The sequence below is a fragment of the Schistocerca serialis genome, chromosome 5 (genome assembly GCF_023864345.2).
Source record: "Schistocerca serialis cubense isolate TAMUIC-IGC-003099 chromosome 5, iqSchSeri2.2, whole genome shotgun sequence".
Classification (NCBI taxonomy): Eukaryota; Metazoa; Arthropoda; class Insecta; order Orthoptera; family Acrididae; genus Schistocerca; species Schistocerca serialis.
Genome location: NC_064642.1, coordinates 313,679,408 through 313,701,395, shown reverse-complemented (window position 1 = coordinate 313,701,395; position 21,988 = coordinate 313,679,408). Strand labels below are relative to the sequence as shown.

The 21,988-nt window shown below is 38.3% G+C and overlaps 1 protein-coding gene across 1 annotated transcript in view; it reads right to left on the bottom strand.

The window, feature by feature from the left end:
• Positions 1-21,988, bottom strand: part of LOC126480870 (calcium-binding mitochondrial carrier protein SCaMC-2) — a 232,720-nt gene that overhangs the window by 8,098 nt on the left and 202,634 nt on the right. Inside the window, exons 6-8 of the mRNA XM_050104249.1 lie at positions 21,268-21,525; positions 21,005-21,172; positions 5,568-5,715 (exon numbers count right to left, since the gene is read on the bottom strand). Of these exons, the coding sequence (XP_049960206.1) occupies positions 5,568-5,715; positions 21,005-21,172; positions 21,268-21,525 (574 nt within the window). The remainder of the gene's footprint in view (positions 1-5,567; positions 5,716-21,004; positions 21,173-21,267; positions 21,526-21,988) is intronic.

The window sequence follows — 21,988 nt, the reverse complement described above, 5'->3', positions numbered from 1 at the left end:
ACGCACGCACACTTTCAGCTGTGATGGTGCACGACTATTGCACAAGAAATGAAATCACAGGTGCTGCCTCATCCCCCTTACTCTCCAGACTTGGCTCCTGCAGACTTTTTTAATTTCCAAAGTTGAAAACCCCACTGAAAGGGCAAAGATTTACAATGACAGATGAGATAAAATTCTCCATGCAATCTAACAAAAGTTGTACCAAGACTGCTTTGGAAAAGGAAATGGCATTGGTAGTAGTGTATCAATTGTGGAAGAAAGTATTTCGAAGGAGACCATGCACAACAAGTAAAACGTATGCGTAGAAAAATTTTGTGAACAAAGTTCTGGAGTTTTTAAAACTGACATTGTGTACATAAGAAATAGCCTCCTTAATATTAAGGGAATGAGACGCCAAGAGATCAGCGGCATCAAAGTGATCACTCTGTAGTCATGTGGCTTAACTACTGTTTGAGTCTACAAAGCACTGAATGTCCAGTGGCACCATCTGTACCTCAGTTGCATATATACTTACGTGATTGCAACAGCTGTCACACAACCTGGGGTTATAAAAACAGTGATGAAAATAGAGAAAGTTAGTAGAATGGTCTGACAGAGAAAAACTGTCTTAGTTATGATGCCAAAGAAATGAGAAACTTTCACTCTGCTAGATGGTGCACTGATGCAAACACACTTCCTCTGAATCATACCGAAAAGCTCTAAAACACTTCCCAAGATGCCAGTACTGCCCCACAATAATCAATACGTGGTTTGAGATACCTATCATTAATTCCATTAACAAGCCAAGATGGAATTTCGGGACATTGAACTGGAATTAATATACTCGGGAGGTTGACAGCAACTTTTGCTGGACAGCCCAAGAAGTATAAAACTATAAGAGATTTGTGGGAGTCATAATTGGTGCAGTCAAACATAATATACCGTAAAGTCTCAGGACACATTACATCCTTTGCTGGGATGACGCAACAGATAATTGGGAAGTGGAATACAAACAGACTGAAAACCATGAAACTGGTAAAATACTAAAACAACTAAACCAAACAATAAAGCAGAAATGAATGGACTTTAGACTTCCAGCTTAAATTTCACTCACTCACATAAAATCAAGAGCTGCAAAAGGTCCCTGTAGACTCAACCACAAAAGAAAAGATAAAGGATGAACTTAATGAAATCAATAGCTACCTTCATAATAACACCACCTTATCAGATCCATTTAATGAAAGACATATGTGAGGCTATCAAAACACTGAAAATGAGGAAAGCAGAGGACTGGATAGCGCAGTCACTGAATTTATAAAACACAATGGGGAACATTGAAGAACCTGGCTTAAGTCGTTCTGTAATGATAAACTTGAGACAGGAAAAGTACCTCAAAGTTCAAAATTGCACATACACTAGCAATCCTCAAATCAGGAAAGCCAGCAGTGATCACTAAAGTAACTGTTCAATTGCACTGCTGAATGTGTGCTTCTAAACTACTGGAATGACTTTTCCTTAACAAAATTCAAGGAATAGTAAATAATGTAACTGCAACAAATCAGGCTGTGTTTAGAAGCCAATACAGTTGCTGTGAAACGGTTCTAACCTTGACATTCTAAGTGAGGCTGGATTCCAGAAGAAACTAAAGTCATTGGTGGCCTTTGTTGATCTGCTGGCAGCATATGATACTGTGTGGCTGAACAGACTACTGCTGAAGCTAAAATAGCAAGCCCCAAGTAAGGAACTGATGACACATATGGGAAATATGTTAACCAATCATTACTTCATCATCACAATTAGAAAAAAACAGAGTAAGTCATTTACCACAAAAAATGGGCTTCCCAAGAATCTGTCCTAGTAATCTTGCTCTTCAACCTGTATGCCACTGAGCTTGACACTAGTGTACCCAAACAGCTGAATACTGTGCCCCAGTATGGCAACACAGAAAACTGGCCATGTGAACGAATCAATCAATGAGAATCATTATGGGAACACTAAAATCCCTTGTCTGCACTTCATCAGTTACATTCAATGGTGTGAACTGTGATGCCAAGAAGCAACTAGTCAAGGATGGAGGAACCTACACAGAACCTGTCACACCAGATGCAATGCTATGATGCACAAGTGGAGTCTCAAACTCTCCAGTCTGCACAGTGGAGCCCAAGAACAAACCAATCAGCATATTGTCAGAAATAAGTACACAGGATTGTCCAAGGACTTTATTAAAGCTGCTGCCTCTGCTATCAGTTGGCTTCATTCACTAGATGCTGAACTCTGATTAAGCATACCTATTTTAATTATAATCCCACTTTTATAGTTCTCCTTTTAGCATCACTGAATTCCTCATTTTCAGAATTTTAATCTATTAGCTTTGTGCTTAAATCCTGAAATGTGTAACTGTGAACTACATATATTTTTTAATATTTGCTGTTATTCCTAAATCCTTACATATATTTGTAAACTATTTCAATGGTAGCCAGTGAAAACCTCTTAATTATTCTGTTAAATTTTAGAGGATTAGCATGGACAGTTTCTTAAAGAATATACAAAGCAATACAGATAATGTTGCTACATATGTAACTATATAGCAGAAGCCCAGTTATTGACAAATTAGAGAAATCCATGTGCTTTCAAATTTCTCTTTGACAACACAGTTCCTGGTTACTGAAATGATGAGGGTTTCACAGGCAGATGGCATTACAAGGTTTTCATTGCCTACCATCAATTTGTATTTATCAGTATTTGCTGCAGTTACCTCTTGTAATTTTTGTGAAGATGAATAATATTACCAAAATATTACATTAATATTTCTTCTCCCCTCCCCCCTCTCTCACACACATACAAGATTTTTTATGTAAATCATGTGAGAGATGCTAACAAGAATTCACGTATGGAGTTCCCAAAGGCTCGCCTCAGGTCTACCATGTATGTATATGATCTTCCTACTAATAAACAACAAGCAGAGTTAGGTATTTTATCTGAACATATATACAGCAACAGAAGAAATTATAACACCAATAATAAATGTAACACATGGCAAGGAAATAATAAACTGGATGGAAACCTCAAAATTCTTAGGTGTATATATTGATGGGAATTTAAACGGGAAAAGCCACATTTTGGAAATTCTCATACAACTTACTTCAGCCTCATTTGCACTTTGATTCATAGCAAATCTTGGGGAGAGAGAAATCAGTAAGTAGACATTGTGCATATTTTCAGTCAATAATGTCATATGGAATAATGTTCTGGGGTAACTCATCTTTAATAAAGTTCTTCACTGTTTAGAATGTGCTGTAAGAAGAATATGGGATGCTAACTCATGATCATCAATTAGACATCTGTTCAAGGAGTCAGGCATTTTGTCTACTGCTTCACAGTAATTTATTCCCTCGTGGAATTTGCTGTAAATTATCCACTGCAGTTCAAAAGGAATAATTATGTGTTTAATTACAATACCAGAAGAAAATATAGTATTCATTACCCCACATTACAGTAGTCTTTAGCACAAAAAGGTATTTCCAATGGGGCAACAAATTTCTGATCACCTTCCCAGTAATACAAAATGTCTGACAGATAAAGTAATATTCGGAAAAAAAAGGAAAAAAGTTTCTCTTTGACTATTTCTCTTTTGTAGAAGAATATCTGTCATTGTAATGTGTAGAATGTGGTGGGTAGGAATTACAACAACTATATAAATGTTTGACATGGATCCATATTTACAAATTAGTTGTAAATGTAAAAATGACTCGTTTCAGATCATTACAATTTATCATGAAAATTATCCATGCAACATGAAGCTATCCAAACAAAACTAATATTCTTTACCAGAATTCAATTAATAACCATTCTTTTGCAAGTTGATCTTGACACATATCTTGCATAAAGTAAAACTGCATGCCAACAACTGTTATAAGATGCCACTATCACAAACCTACATTAGTTGAACCATCCTAAATTTCTCAAAACAGTTCACGAGTTGCATCATTGGGCTACAGCCATAGTAATCTACAGTTTTGCATACATTCAGCTGTCAGCATCAATATTTCACTCAATGTTATCCTATGCAAAGTATATGTCAAAAGCAACTGCAACAGAATGCATAAAAAGAAACAAAGTTTGATTTCTATTGCACTTCTGGCACGACGTAGGCGCTTGCAGGAAAATGGATTTAGTATGCTTGGTGTAATGTGTAGAGGTTTTCCCTACTGTCTTGGCTTCTAAGAGGAATACAATTTGAAGGAGAGATATAGATAGATAGAGATGCTAGCAATAAATCTTTAAAGACTTCCTCAATCAGTTTCAGATTACTTACAGGAAGGGATAATTAATTAATTTAAGGGGGGGGGGGGGGGGGTCTGCACTGGGAATGGCATTAGTATGTATACACATACTGACCACTGGTTTTCCTTTTTCAGAGTAAAATTTAGTTCATTTTGAAATTCCAGAACAGCTTCCATTTTCTTGCCAAAGGGTAACAAATATTGCAAAAAGTGTGATTCAGAACCACACACCTGTAGTAAAGGAAGCATATTTGACAAAGTTGACTGTGAAACTTGAAGCAGAAGGAGAAGAAATGACAACAAAAGGAATTGCATACATTACAATATCTATTTGGCTTTTCTTTCAGATATCAGCCATTTAGTAAGAGTATAGTGCAATTAAAATACAAAAATTGAGAAAAGACACACAAAACAAAATGTGAATGGGCAGAACAAAAAGAGGAATGGGGTGAAGTCCAGAAGGGTGGCAGCTAAGAGGCTATGCCACTATTTTCATGTATTTCTTTTGGCTTTACTGGGGGTTGCAACTCATTAATGTACGAATTTATGTTACTTTGTGTGGTTGCAACTCATTAATGTAAGAATTTATGTTACTTTGTTTTGATGAATGTATGCACCTATGTAATAAAATGAAAATTCCAAGCAGAGATAATCTTTTAACTTATCTTAACTCTCTTTAAGTATTTGGTGTTCGTAAGTTGATTCCTCTGGAATGTAGAGAGAGATTCTTTGTTGTCTCAAAAGCTGTTTGATGCTTCTGCGAAGACACAGTACATTTTGAACTCTTATCAGTGAACATACTTATTTAGCACTTTGCAGGCATTTGTGTTGCGATGCATCTACACTTTCCCCTACAAATGAACTATGTTTTTCAGTAGCAGTAAGCTTCCTGAAAAATTCTTGAAAGAAGAATGCTCTCCTGCCTTTGGTAATTTTTCTGTCATGAAATTGTCAGCATAATCACAGCCTATAGATCAGTGTTACATGGCTCTCTGGAAATTGCATTTTAGATTAGGTTTGAAATCAATGTAGTGTTTGTAGCTCCCCATGTTAATGAATCCTAAATTCAAGGTAATCAAACTATTAACTAATGTGTAATACGTGCCGTTCATCTATGCTACAACTAAAATGTAATTATCAAGGGAAGTAAGTAGAGAAAGTGAAGATCAATATACTGTACAAATAATACATTATCAGACTGCAATACAACCAAGGAACTTGTTACCCACAAGACACACCAAAACATACTGCTTTGTTAGACTTTACAGCTTACTGTAGCTGAAATAGAGTATTAAAATTTCTTACCTTGTGCTTGTAACCTTGTCCTAACAAGTGCTAGTGGATAACTGCAAACCTGCCCACACGTACTAGATATAGTCCCACAAGTTAGAAGTAGTAGGACACTTGGCGTTGACCCGTCATTGTGCTTGCGAAGGTATGTGTTCTTGAGTGTCTGGAACAAGCAGAACAATGACAGCCATTATAACCATTTTCTAATCGTATTGCTTCAAACACACCTAAGAAACCTATCTGGCGTATTTCTTTAATACAGGTGTGGTTTACGAACATTTACAGTTTTCCAAAACAATTATCAACTCAACTCAACTTCAAAAAGTATGAAGTTTCCTAAAATAAATATTTATCTATCAGAAACTAGGAAAAACCATTCCACAGCTGACTGACAAACAAAGATTAATGCACAATTTTAGAACTTAGAATCATACGATTTCATTTCCAGAAGATCTGGCCGAAAGTTTGTGAAATCTGTAGAATACATGATAATCAGGATCCAGGTCACCAAGTGACTCACAGGGCATTACAGCACAGTACGGAGATAGTATTGCTGTATTAATCATTAGTGAGAAATCTGTTCCATCATTACATCCACTTAAGTTTTAATTGTTGAATAACAGAAAAGCACGAAAATGTTCTGCATCTGTACAGAGAGGCCATACCAGGGACTCAAAATGTGTGGCCTTATATGCCACAACTGTACACTAGGACAATACAAAGCAACCACCTAAAAACTGACAACGTGGAAATTAACCTTCTAGTTGGCTAGACTCTGAAATTTGTCCACATATGGGATGACATCTTTTTGCCACTACTAGCTGATTTGCATTCTCCAATACATACAAGGAATATAATTTATGACTATTTCTTTTTGTCTAGAATCTTGTCAATTTAGTAAGAACTGTAGCAATTGGTGAAAGTGATGTGTTTGAAAGTCTGCAACAGGTGTTGGAAGCAAAAACCTCAGATTTACTATTTTTTTGACTGCACGTTAGGGTTTAACACATTGACAATAAGGTCTTTAGAGTTTGAGCATAATCCCAGAATGGGAAAAATAAATCAGCCAGGCTCTTGCAAACAATCTTCATTACATTCACCTTAAATAACTTATACAAAAATCTGCATGTACATGGCCAAATGGGGATTTGAATTGCTATCCTCTCAAATATGAGTCTAGTGTCTTAGCACTACATCACCTCTCTCAGTTTATTACTTTAAGGTTTTGAGAATTTATTTGCTCGAAGAATGTATTTAAATGATGAGCTGTTTAAGTCTGCAAGCATGGCATTATCATCCACATACCTGATCCAATATTTGCAGTAGTATCATTTGGGCTAGACTAGAAGACTGGATTATTTTCAAGCCTATAAATTCAATGGAAGCATCCAGGAGAGGTTCCAGTCTTATAGATCAGTGTAGCTGTCACCAGCAGCTGCAATGCTTTGCAGACTGAAAACAAAATGACTGACAACACAGGAAGTCAAACAGCAGTCCTTCAGTACAGAAGGTAAATGTAGACGCCAAGTGTCGTAAAAAAAAAAAATGTACAATGACTAATTTGGTTTTATTGTTGTGTAGCAGTCATAGGAGGGGAATGTCAGATCCTGTAGGAAAGTATCTGGGAAGTGATCATCAGTTTGCTAGTATTTTTAAGCCAAATGTAGTGTTTAACGATGTTACCTGTGGTTTAGGTGCTCTGGGGAAGGATCTTGGAAAGGCATATCACGGAACCGTAGGAATTGACGCATCACCCCTCACTAAACTGTACCACACATGGCACGGTTTGTACAGCAATGCTTCTGGTTAAGAGGCTATTTGCACAGCTAACTGACAAAAGAATCCAGTCTGGCCAAACAGTATCCTCCTCACACAAGTGGTTCTAAATGCATTCTGCAGACCACTCTTAACGGTAAATTCATCCAAAAGACATGAATTGCAGAATAAATATAATTACAGTTGAAACAGCTACTAGCAGAACAAAATAATGTGGCTTGAACAAAGCCATGGACATTAAAAGTACATGCATTTAGTATCTTCCATCAAAACATTAGAAGCGTCAAACAAAAGGGTGAAGTTTGCATGTCCCCATAATACCAGAAAATGAAGGGATGGAATGGAATGTTGGCAGACTTCTTGTGCATATCAGGCCATCATATGGAAGTCACAGAAATTGAACAGATTCATCTTGGTGGATACAAGCTAATATTATACTACCTTAGAATCAGCAAGAAAGAAGCGGGAATGTCTCTACATGCAAAAGATGTAGAAACTCCAAGCCCTCCAGGTCACTGAATACAGCGTTGAAAAGATCTTTGAGTACTGTAGCGTAATAGTAAATCAGGAAAAATACAGGCTTGTAATACCGGCAATTTACAGGCCACCAACAGGAAGTATCTTAAGCTTCATAAAGGAGCTAGAGAGGTTAATACAGTTATGCAAACTTAACTGGATGATCACTATTTGTGGAAACTTTGGAGCTAATTTTTTGTTTGCATGGATTGACCGAGTTGTTGTGTAAAACTTTGGGTCATTTTCCTCACAAGTCCCTAGGAGGATCGAAGAATGAAGAGCAATAGCCACTGACAGTGTGTGTTTCAAAATGAAAGGCAGAAATAAACAGACATGAAAGTCTTTCAGTTTTGTTCATTATATCCTACTCACATCAAGATCCTACCAAAGGCCAAGCTCTTTAATATATGTGACAAGCAAAGACACACTGTTCACAATAGCAGAACTATTCACGTGATGTTACAATAAATATTGTCTAAGGGTCCAATCCAGGCTATTGCTGCAAAGTGGCACAGTTTTTTCTAGTTCAGCACATGTATTTCTGTGTACATTTTTTGTAATAAAATCTGGAAAATGTATACCAATATCACAAAAGTGAGGAAAATAAGATTGGTTAGTAGTTAATAATGGTGTCTCAGTGAAGTAGTCAATATAAGCATACATTGCTCTCCCATAGCGTGAGATTTCTGTAAGCCAGACCATTAACCATTAATCCTTTCACTGCTACAGAAATGCCCTCTGCATTCTGTGCTGAGGGTTTTTATTATGGCTAAACTGCTCGCCAAATACTGGTGGTTGTGCTAAGAGATGGTGTTCTGGTCCATACGAAATACTTATTCATGTGGTCATGGCAATCATTGTATCTTATAAAATATTCAAGATACTTAAACAAGGTTTTTTTAACAACAGCATGCAATGAGGCACATACATTGTGTGATAAATACTCAAATTTTTTATTCATTGACATTTGGAAGTAATTTGTCTGCAGCAATGAGAGGTCGGCAGCTCAGGACGCATAAAGACAGCCATAGCACTGTAGGAAAACCCAAGCGGCGCACACACACATCTGCAGCTCCTGGGGAATGGTGTAGCAGGATAGGTATATACACAGACAGCAGCGAAGGGGTTAAGTGCTACATAGGATATGGCTTGAAATGTCAGATAAAATATGAACAATAAAAGAAAAGTGTTGTCTGTTTAACAGTGAATATTGGTCTGTGATTGATACGGTCTTGATTAGGGCACCTCAGATAGATGCGCAATATAGACTGTGGACAGTTGTGCTCAATCTATCACCTTTATAATCCGATACATAATTTTGAGCAATGTGAAATAATACTGAAGAGAAATCGGCAAATAAATATCTAACTAAGCAGAAAATTCTGTAATCTGAATATGTGATTAAATTTTTAGCAAGTCACCATGCAAGAAATTTGATTATTATCAGTATTACCCTATAATAAATATATCTAAAAACAAAGATGCTGTAACTTAGCAAACGAAAGCATTGGTATGTTGATAGAGACAAAAAACACACAAACACACACACAAATTTCAAGCTTTCGCAACCCACGGCTGCTTCATAAGGAAAGAGGGAAGGAGAGAAGGAGAGGGAAAGACAAATGACGTGGGTTTTAAGGGAGAGGGTAAGGAGTCATTCCAATCCCGGGAGCAGAAAGACTTACCTTAGGGGGAAAAAAAAGGACAGGTATGCACACACACACACACACACACACACACACACACACACACACACACACACGTGTGTGTGTGTGTGTGTGTGTGTGTGTGTGTGTGTGTGTGTGTGCGTGCGTATGTGTATACCTGTCCTTTTTCCCCCCCTAAGGTAAGTCTTTCCGCTCCCGGGATTGGAATGACTCCTTACCCTCTCCCTTAAAAACCACATCCTTTTGTCTTTCCCTCTCCTTCCCTCCTTCCTGATGAAGCAACCGTGGGTTGTGAAAGCTTGAAATGTATGTGTGTGTGTGTGTGTGTGTGTGTGTGTGTGTGTGTGTGTGTGTGTTGTGTTTGTTTTTTGTCTCTATCAACATACCAACACTTTCATTTGGTAAGTTACAGTATCTTTGTTTTTAGATATATTTTTCCCATGTGGAATGTTTCCCTCTATTATATTCATATCATTAATTTTTACTCTATAATAAGTAATACACAGCATTATGGCAGCAAAACTGCACAGTGGAAATTACTGGAAACCACCCACAGAAGGCAAAGAAATTCAGCACCAAAAATTAAATGTAAGAAATAATGGCTTGTCAACTAAGTTGAATGAGTGTAGTGACATACTATGCTTCTGTGTAATTTTTTCTACAGAATTTTGATTACCTCAACATAATTTAAATTATTTAAAACACACAACGAGGAATGAAATATCAAACAACTGAAATTCACAACAAGAAGACTTGACAAATTGACTTCTGAATCCATTCCAGTTTCAACAGAAAATTGCAAAGTGCAAAACCAAGTTTGTTGCTGGTGGTGGGACTGGGGTGAAATCCCAGTGGGTTTATAGTTTTTTTTTTTAAATCACAATTGCTCGAGGGAGAAGTATTCAGGATGGCACTGGTGGAATTCCAAGCCACATATTAAACTTTTGTCAATAGGTAATGCATGCTGCGAAGACCCTACAACCATAATATTTAAATGTTTCAAATAATTTTCAGAGAAAGCGTTTAGTATTTTTTTGCACGATATCTTGTCACACCCACCACTTACAAAACTGTAATCATCCCTTTCACTTGTTGGATGATTAAAGTACACTACAGTTCTGACAGTATGATTGGAGGAAACTGGTATTAGTTAGCTGAAGTTCACTCTAAAGTGTTCAGTTACACATAGGGGTAGCACAGTGGTTGGGTGGTGGAGGTGTCTTATGGTCAATAGAAGTACCCAGTTTTAAGTTGATACTGCACCTTATCCATACTGCACATTGTTCAAATAATCTGCACACACTTCAATTTCTACCTCCAGGTTGTTCAGTTCCCTATCTACTGTGACAAATACAAACTCAATTTTACCCCAAAAATTTCACTATTGTCAGGTTCAGGATTTAGACAGCTTACTGAGACTTTGTTGTAAATACTTTTGGCAGGATCACTTACTCACACACAAAGAAAGAAAATATGTTATGTGGACATGTGTCCGGAAACGCTTACTTTCCATGTTAGAGCTTATTTTATTACTTCTCTTCAAATCACATTAATCATGGAATGGAAACACACAGCAACGGAACGTACCAGCGTGACTTCAAACACTTTGTTACAGGAAATGTTCAAAATGTCCTCCGTTAGCGAGGATACACGCATACACCCTCCGTCGCATGGAATCCCTGATGCGCTGATGCAGCCCTGGAGAATGGCGTATTGTATCACAGCCATCCACAATAAGAGTACGAAGAGTCTCTACATTTGGTACCGGGATTGCGTAGACAAGAGCTTTCAAATGCCCCCATAAATGAAAGTCAAGAGGGTTGAGGTCAGGAGAGCGTGGAAGCCATGGAATTGGTCCACCTCTACCAATCCATTGGTCACCGAATCTGTTGTTGAGAAGCGTACGAACACTTCGACTGAAATGTGCAGGAGCTCAATCGTGCATGAACCACATGTGTCTTACTTGTAAAGGCACATGTTCTAGCAGCACAGGTAGAGTATCCCGTATGAAATCATGATAACGTGCTCCATTGAGCGTAGGTGGACGAAACTAAAAGGAGCTCTAACATGGAAATTAAGCATTTTCGGACACATGTCCACATAACATCTTTTCTTTATTTGTGTGTGAGGAATGTTTCCTGAAAGTTTGGCCGTACCTTTTTGTAACACCCTGTGTGTCTATATATATATATATATATATATATATATATAATGGAAGGAAACATTCCACGTGGGAAAAATTATATATAAAAACAAAGATGAGGTGACTTACCGAACAAAAGCGCTGGCAGGTCGATAGACACACAAACATACACACAAAATTCAAGCTTTCGCAACAAACTGTTGCCTCATCAGGAAAGAGGGAAGGAGAGGGGAAGACGAAAGGAAGTGGGTTTTAAGGGAGAGGGTAAGGAGTCATTCCAATCCCGGGAGCGGAAAGACTTACCTTAGGGGGAAAAAAGGACAGGTATACACTCGCACACACGCACATATCCATCCACACATACAGACACAAGCAGACATATTTAAAGACCTTTAAATATGTCTGCTTGTGTCTGTATGTGTGGATGGATATGTGCGTGTGTGCGAGTGTATACCTGTCCTTTTTTCCCCCTAAGGTAAGTCTTTCCGCTCCCGGGATTGGAATGACTCCTTACCCTCTCCCTTAAAACCCACTTCCTTTCGTCTTCCCCTCTCCTTCCCTCTTTCCTGATGAGGCAACAGTTTGTTGCGAAAGCTTGAATTTTGTGTGTATGTTTGTGTGTCTATCGACCTGCCAGCGCTTTTGTTCGGTAAGTCACCTCATCTTTGTTTTTTTATATATATATATATATATATATATATATATATATATATATATATATATGTGTGTGTGTGTGTGTGTGTGTGTGTGTGTGTGTGTTTGGCAGGAGGTCAATTCTTTGGATTTTACACTAACACTACAGGGTCTCATAACAGCTACCACTATTGGAACTGGATGGAGAGTCACCTATTCTAAAACAAACCTTGTGTGCATCCGATTTACAGTCACTTAACTCGATAATAGCCTCTGATATGTTGTGCACCCCTGATCCATTTAGCAGGTGGCCTACAGGTCTGAACCCTATGGTGTAAGTTGAGGAAGTCACAGCCCAGCTTATTACAGAATCTTTGAAGTCTCTGTTTGAAACCTTTGAACTGACTTGCAATCTGTGGACTACAATCAGTTCTGGAGAGCAATGCTGTAGATTGTGATCTTCGGCGAAATTCCTTAAGCTCAGCTGTTCTTTTCACCCTTCTCTGCCAGTCACTAGAATGATTGAAGTACAACCTCAGAGCCCATAGGACAGGCATAATTTGTTCCAATGTGAACCACAATTTGCAGTTGGTTGTACCTCATTTCCAAGAAAATGTCTGTACAGATTAAAGGGAGACAAGGGAAACAAGAAGTTGGAAGTAGTAACAGGTACTAGAACATGCAAAGGCCCACAGATTCTTAATACCTGACTTAACTTATTTTGTATGGAATCAAGCAATGCCTCTAGACACAAGTACAGAAAACAGACCATGTTTGAATAGGGCCTGTTTCTACATGCCCAATGATTCACACAACTTATCTTAAACTTCTACGGACTTTAATCATACCAGAGAAGGAAAGTTGCTACTCACCATATGGTGGAGATGCTGAGTCACGATAGGCACAACAAAAAGATTCGCATAATTATAGCTATCAGCCATTAGACCTCTCTCTCTCTCTCTCTCTCTCTCTCTCTCTCTCTCTCTCTCTCTCTCTCTCTCTCTCTCTCTCTCTCTCTCTCTCTCTCTCTCTCACACACACACACACACACACACACACACACACACACACACACACACACACACACACAACTTGCACACACATCTGCAGTCTCAGAGAGTGTGGTTTCAGCTCTCTGAGACTGCAGACGTGTGTGCGAGTTGCATTTGCGTGAGTGTGAGTGCGCGTGTGTATATGTGCGTATACTGCTAAAAAAGGCCTTAATGGCTGAAAGCTGTAACTGTGTGAATCTTTCTGTTGTGCTTATCGTGACTCAGCATCTCCGCTATATGGTGAGTAGCAACTTTCCTTCTCTGGTATTGTTACACTCCATCCTGGATTTTCCATTGTTTGATTTTAATGACTGTAATCTGTCAGACATGCGAGTTATTGTGAAGTGGGAACTTCAGAGAAATGCTGAATCGAGACATTACCCTGGTTGACACAGACAATTAAGTGAGAGGTACTGAAAAACAGACTATTCATCAAATGTCCTTTCCAATTATTACAGAAGAACTCCATCATCACACATACAATACAGATACTGGTGGTCAGTACCACCTTACTGTCGTGTGATCGTCTGCTGATGGTATCATCTGGATGTTGTATGGATGGGCGTAGGGGTCATCACACCACTCTCTTGACAGCTGTCAAATTTCCTAGATCGAGTTACTAATTTTCATTCAAGCAGCTCCAGAGTTGTCATCATGAGACTTAGTGCATCTCATTCAAGTCCTGTGAATTCAAGATGGGTCCTACGAAAAACTGTCAACCATGTTGACCACTTAGCCACAGAGGTGAGAAAATAAACAAATATAAATATTTGATGGGAGGAGGGTGTCTGCAGAGACATCTACACCTATACACTGCAAACGACTGTGAGGTGCACGGCAGAGGGTAAGCCGCATTGTATCGGTTATTAGAGTTTCTTCCTGTTACATTCACATACGAGTTCTGTTCAAAAATTCCAGACCTTAGATCATAAATTTTTTCTATGCTTACCTTTTACTTATTGTGAATGGTCTCCTTTGAAATACTCTACTCACAATTGATGCACAACTCCCAATGCCATTTCCACTTCCCAAAGCAGTACGCTTCTTGATGTATCGCACGAAGCACCATCTGTGAGTTTTGAATTTTCTTTTATCTCATCTGACGTTGCAAATCTTCATCCTTTCAATGCTGTTTCGACTTTGGAAATTAAAAAAAGTCCATAGGGGCCAGGTCTGGAGAGTATGAATGATACAGCAGCACAGTGATTTCGTTTTCTGTGCAGTAGTCACACACCAACAGGGATGAATATAAGGGTGGGTTATCGTGATGCACATACCAATAGTACCACCGATTAACAGTTTGTCCTGTGGCATGAATTCGTGATGAACTAATTCTTCAAAGTCAAAGAAAACTATCAGCATGGTTTTGAACTAACCTGTCGACCTTTTCTTGGTCCTTTCCGGACCCACTGTGGAGACTAAACTGTGGTCTCAGCATTACAACTGCAGACCCACGTCTAATCACCAGTTATGATTCTCCTAAGGATCATCTCATCCTCATTCTCATTTGCACATTCCAAAAGCTCTTCACAGATTGTGAGGTGAAGGTCTTTCTTGTCTTGACTCATGAGCCATGGGACGAACTTGGTGACAACACAATGCAACAAGATGGTGTGTCAGGATTTCATGACACGATCCAACTGAAATGTTACATTCTTCTGCAATCTTGCAGAAATTCAGTCTGTGATTGCCACACACAATTCCCGACACGAGTATCATTGGTGGACGTCAAAGGGCGTGCTGAATGAGGGTCATGTTTAACTTTTGTACGGCCATTTTTAAACCGTGTCAACCATTTGTAACAGAGTATGGCTTACCTACTCATCACCATAGGCTTCCTGCATCATTCGGTGTGTATATGCAAAGGTCTTCTTGAGTTTCACACAAAATGTAATGCAGACGCGTTGCTCCTCTAACTCTCCCATCTCAAAATTCACAAACTATGAAGCACACCATTCTAGTTAATACAAGACTGAACAACGACTAATGGACTTACAACAATGAAACATCCAGCAGTTGCACATTAAACACAGGCGAGTGCAGGGATGCCAACCACTTTCACTCGAACACACCATTGGTCCAAAATTACGCGTGTCCTGGTACTTTTTGAACAGACCTCGTACGGAGTATTGGGAAGAATGACTGACTGAATGGCTCTATGCATGCTGTAATTATTCTAATCTTATCCTCACATTTCCTATGAGAGCACCACGTAAGTGATTGTAGTATATTCCTAGGGAATCATTTAAAGCCGGTTCTTGAAACTCTGTTAACAGACTTTCTCAGGGTAGTTTAATCGATTTTCAAGAGTCTTCTAGTTGAGTTCCTTCCGTTTCTCAGTGAAACTCTCACATGTGTTAAACCTGTAACCATTCATGCTGCCCTTCTCTGCATACATCAATATCTCTTGTTAGTCCTATTTGGTATGTGTCCCACACACTTGAGCAATATTCTAGAACTGATCGCACAAGTGACCTAAGCAATTTTCTATGTAGACAGATTGCACTTTCCAAGTAATTCTACCAATAAACCAAAGACTAGCACCTGCTTTACCCATGACTGAATCTATGTTATCACTCCATTTCAAATCCATATGAAGTGTTACCACCAGGTATTTGTATAAGTTGGCCGATTACAACTGTGACTCATTGATATTATACTCATAGGATACTACATTTTTCTTTTTCTTTTTTGTTCGGTGAAGTACAAAATTTTACATTTCTGAACATTTAGAGCAAGTTGCAAATCCCTACACTACTTTAAATCTTATGAAGATGTGACCAAATATTTATGCAGCTTTTTTCAGATAGTACTTCATTATAGATAACTGAATCATCCACAAATACCATGAGATTACTATTAATATTGTCTGCAAGGTCATTAACATACAATGTGAACAGCAAGGGTTCCAACACACTTCCCTGGGACACACCCGAAGTTACTTCTTCACCTGACTATGACTAGCCATCCAAGATAACATGCTATGTCCTCCCTGCCAAAAAGTCCTCAATTCAGTCACAAATTTACCTTGACCCTTTAACTGCTCTGCACATGTTAACACGTGTGCCTTTTTACCTGTCCCTGTGTGCTCTGAACATGTTTACGCGCACCACCTGTCCTACCTGGTACTCTGAACGTGCATATGCATAGACACGTTCAGAGTACCAGGTAGACGGACTGGTGGCGCGCGTGAACACATTCAGAGCACACAGGGACAGGTACTAAGGCACGTGTGTTAACACGTCCAGAGCAGTTAAAAGGGTTAATACCCCATATGACTGTACTTTTGACAAGCATAGGTGTGGTACTGAGTCATATGCTTTTTGGAAATCAAGAAATACTGCATCTACATGATTACCTTGATCCAAAGTTTTCAGTATGTAAGGTGAGAAAAGTGCGAATGGGTTTCATACGATTGATGTTTTCGAAATCCTTGCTGGTCGACACAGTTCAAGACGCCTCATTATCTTTGAGCTCAGAATACTTTCTAAGATTATACAACAAATCAATGTCAGGAATCTCACAGAAACTCTCAAAAAATTTACCGCACCTGGCAAGATGCGAACCCACAACCTCCTGAATGCGAAGCTACTATCCCACCCATTACACCCCTCAACCAGAATTCTGCCAAGTTTGGAAGGTAGGAGATGAGGTACTGGCAGAGCTGAAGCTGTGAAGACGGGTTGTAAGTCATACCTGGGTAGCTCAGTCGGTAGGGCATCTGCTTGTATGAGGCAAAGGTCCAGTTCGAGTCTCAGTCCGGCACACAGTTTTAATCTGCCAGGAAGTTTCAATGTCAGAAATACTGGACAGTTGTTTTGTGGATTACTTATACTACCCTACTTGTAGACGAGTGAGACCTGTGCCCTCTTCCACGAATGGGCACTTTTTTTGGTCAAGGGTTTTACAATGGGTTCGAGTTAGAAGAAGGGCTAACACAGCTGTAAATTCAGTATGGAATCTGACAGGGATTCTATTGAGGCCTGGAGCTTTATTCAGTTTTAACAATTTCAGCCGTTTCTCACCACCACTGACCCAATACTTACTTCATTCATCTTTTGACTGGTACAAGGATTAAACTAAGGCAGTTTGCTGGGTTTTCCTCTGTAAAGGAACATTTAAAACAGTTAAGCAGTTCAACTTTGACTTTGCTACTCTCAATTTTAGTTCCTGTCTCATTCACTATGGACTGGACACCAACTTTGGTACCACTGACAGACTTTACATACGATCAGAATTTCTCTGGGTTCTATGAAAGATCATGAGGTACTGGTGGAATTGAAGTGTGAAGATTCATTCCCATCACGAGTGGAGTTTCTAGGCTGGTGACACCCCATGCCTCCATCTATGTTCACAATGAGATGAACGTATGAAATTATGTGATACTGATACTATACATATCTCAGCCTTAACAGGTCCCTTTCATGCAAATATCATAGGTAAATGACAAGGCTATTGCAGTTTAAAGTGGAACAAAACTCATGAATATCAGTGAGGAAGATACAATGTCCTCTGCTTAAATTGCATCTAAGTTATCTCCAGATCACTTTCGGTACAAGAATCTCGTTCTAAGATGGCTTTTGTGTGAGTGTCTGCATAAGTTCATTGTGCGCCGAAATTTACAGCTGGCCATATTTTGGGATTCTTTGAGACGCAAAGATGATGGCATGGATTTTGGTGCAGGAAGTGTGGTAGCAACCATTTCAGTTTATTTAGGGTAGGAAAATCATAAAAATCGTAACTAGAATGGTTGTGGAGTAGAGTGATTACAAAACATTTGTGCATTCTAGTCCTATACTCTTAAGTTCTTAGGACACAATCCCTCTGCCACACATTTCACAGTTGTTTGTAAAGTATATGTGGTTGCAGGTGTAAGTGTACATCTAATTCAGCCTGAAGGGTAGGCACCTTATCTTGCTGTTCCACTATCTTTCCATCTTTAGTGAGTACCTTAAATAATCACTGAAAATCCCCCCTTTATTTCCCTAATTCCAACACAACTATAGTTACACAAGTGAAAAGAAATATACAACTAGTTTCTCATTTGAACTGTTTACAATCATACATAATGTCAAACACTTCTCACTCAACTTCTTTAGCAGTTGTAGCAAGAACAAGTAAACATATTCCCAGGATAAACAAACCCCCATTTGCAGAAATTAAATCTATATGCAAACACGCTAAGATTTGTGCAAATTCGTTTAACTAAAATGAAAGTACACTACCTCTATATACATTTGAATTAAGCAGCAATAAAATCAGCCCCCCTCAGTTATCCTGGAATGGAACAAATCTTGCCTAGTTGGCCCCTGTGGGATTGATGTTTAGTATATTCCTTTAATCTTAACGCTAGTTATTGAAAGGCACAATGTTAGGAAGAACTGCATTTACAACTTGTAAAATTGATGTTTATTAAAGCATGACCATTTTCGAGATTTTAAGCCACATCATCAGGTGAATCTATGTGGTAAAAAGCAAAGTAAAGTGTCACCACATTTTGCAGGTATTAAAATTAGTAAAGGAATGTCTATATACCCACAAAATTAAAAGACCATATACATACCCATTGCCCCTAGTCAAAATTTACTATTCAGAGAATGTCGTCAATACTATGGCGAGCGAAAGGTAAAGAGTAATTGCCCCATTCTTTAAAATTTTCCTGCATCCAGAAAGAAGAAAGACAATATTTTATAGTGGGCGGACATACACTTTTTTAAAAAAAAGAGGCCGGATTGACGATAAAGAATTGTCACTGCTAACATGATAAGTTATGGCATACACAAATTACAATGTGGAAAAAATCAGGTGGCCAGTATGACAGCAAGGCAGCTCAGTGCAGAACAAGGCAAAAACGATGAAGAGAGGCTAACTGGCTGCCTGCACTGATCTGCCCTGCTGTCATACAGGTAAGACACTGCCACCCAATTCTTTCCACATTGTAATTTGCGTGTGCCATGACTAATCATGTTCACAGTGACAATCCTTTATCGGTAGTCTGGCCCCTTTTCAAAAACTTCTAGCTTACATTCACCATAATTTTCTTTTTAAAGGCATTCAAATCTTATAGAATGGATATCATCATCTTTACCTTTTGCTCACCATAGTACTGACAATATTATCTGAATAGTAAATTGACTACGAGGGATGGGTATACCTAAACCTTTTAACACCGTTAGTATATTTTTCACATTACTTTGCTAATTTTAATATCCGCAAAATGTGATGACACTGTACTTGGCTTTTTATGACGTAGATTTTATCCGATGATGCGGCTTAAAGCCGCAAAACCACTTGTGTTTTAATAAACAACAATTTTACTAGCTGCAAAAAATGTTCTTCCTAATATCATGCCTTTCAACAGCTGCAGTTGACTGGAATACAAAACAGTTATTGGAAATTCGTAAATAGGCTTCCACAGGATATATGGATGCTATTTTCAAGAGTCTATTAATTCAAATTTTTACTACATCAAAAATATAAACAAAAAATAAGCCTAGAGCCCAACTTTTAAAATTTTTTTGAATAATATGCAGACAAAACGTTTTCCACATGCCTTACAACACATACTAACACACATTCCTGCATGAATTTCACAAAAATACTATAAACTACTAGTTAAATTGCTTATGTTTACAAGATCATGCAGGTAAGGCTGCTTGACGTATTTGAAAGCATGCCGTCAAAATTATGACTCTTGATCACTTCCATCAGTAGTAATGTCCTCGGGCTCGGGCAGTTCCAAGTAATGGCAGATTTTTGTGAAAAATTTTATATGACACTGATTACAATGCACAAGGATACAGTAGTAATTATTTCTGCGACAAAAAATACACATATGAAGAAAGAATGTCAGAAGAAAGCAGAAGTTGATATGATGAAACTGAATTAAATATGACGAGGTGATCACCATAATAAAGTAACTGAACTGAAAAATAAATAAAAAAATACAATAGTGCAGTATGTCACTTTAAACAAAAAAATTTTAAATAATATCACATTGTCATAAAAGAAAAAAAAGCAGTGTAACTAATCTTTATGTTCTCATATTCTTAAAAGGAATGAAGCAATGGCGAGGGTACCTGGCTGAAGCTTTCATTTTAAATGTAAATGAAAAGTTCATGTTGGTAAGTGGACAGAAATTTGGTTTCACGATTAATAATACAGCTGCAATTTTGCTTCAATTGGTATTAATGTCAGTCCCTCCTTTATGTGGCTGATGCTTCTGCTAATAATAATCTTCATCATTGCTTTTTATTAGTTTTTTCAAACCTGGTTACCTCAAGTACCATTAGGCCGAGGAGGGGGGGGGGGGGGGGGCACCAATGTTGTGTCACTTTGTGTTCCTAAAATCTACTATACTACACAAGCAAGTCAGTTTGTAAGAACCGTTACACAAACTAACAAACAATGTTATCTGCATTTACCAGGTGCCACATGCAACCATTCAATTAACTTGCAGCCATTTAGCTTGCCACTGCCACAGTGGGTAAAAACACAAGCAGGAGTTCAGAACTGTATGTATTAGACTGTGCACTACTGTTGCTACTAACAATGATAAAATAACAACAACCACCACCACCACCACCACCACAACCATCAATGGTCCCTTTTAATTACAAGATTAAAAGGTAACTAGTATAAGATAAACATGTCAAGATTACCTACCTCATACACAGCAAGGTCGATTCCTGCATATGGAATAATTCCTAGTAAGTTAGGAACATAGCCTCTGTAGAAGCTCCTTAGTCCTTCTTTCTTGTAGATCTTTTTGGCCGCGTCTGCTATTCCTTTATATTGGCCAGTTTTACGTAAAGCTAATCTTGTTTTCAGCACCTGCAAAAATTGACAAAAGTTAAAATAACAAATACATTACACGACTCCATAATTCAAAAGCAAAAAATATAGAAATAATATCATGAACACTTTACCTCTAGTGGGTATATTGCAGTCTGGCTTATGCCACCTGCAAGAGATCCAGCTACAAATCTTTCATAGATCGAAAGTTCACGAGTATTATTTCCTCGGATTAGTCTTTTACATTGTTCATAAGCCATGAACTTAATAGCAGATTCTGGAGCAATCTTAACAACATTTATCCCATTGCCTCTCCAAAAGCTCCAAAAACCTCCTTCCTTAAAGAGATGGTTTAAGCATGACCTCATGCTTGTTTGTTTCGATCCGTGGACCTGCAACAAAACATAAATGCTTGCACTTAATGTTGGGATGTAGTTCTCCAGTACAGAAACAATAAGGCATTCCCACTTTCGAAAATCACAAGTTGTGAAGAAAAGAGGGGGAAAGTGGTTTGGGGGGGGGGGGGGGGGGTGATGGCAGAGACAAATATGGTTCTTTCTAATTTTGCAAACAACCAAGAATCAAACCACCAACCTAAACTATTTGTCATGGTATACGAGTGAATGCTGACTGTTTTTCAGCCATGGTGTGCATCCTTACAATCTAACAATTGTCAAAACTGAAAATTCAGCAACAGTGGAACAACAGTTAACTACAAATGTATTCTTATGCTCTAAGAAAAGACACAAAAGAAATTGGAGATACTGTATATTTGTGTACCTACCAAATACATAGATGCATAACACAGGATCAATTTGATTCCACAAGTATCTAAATTAGTTCCCTCATTTGCTA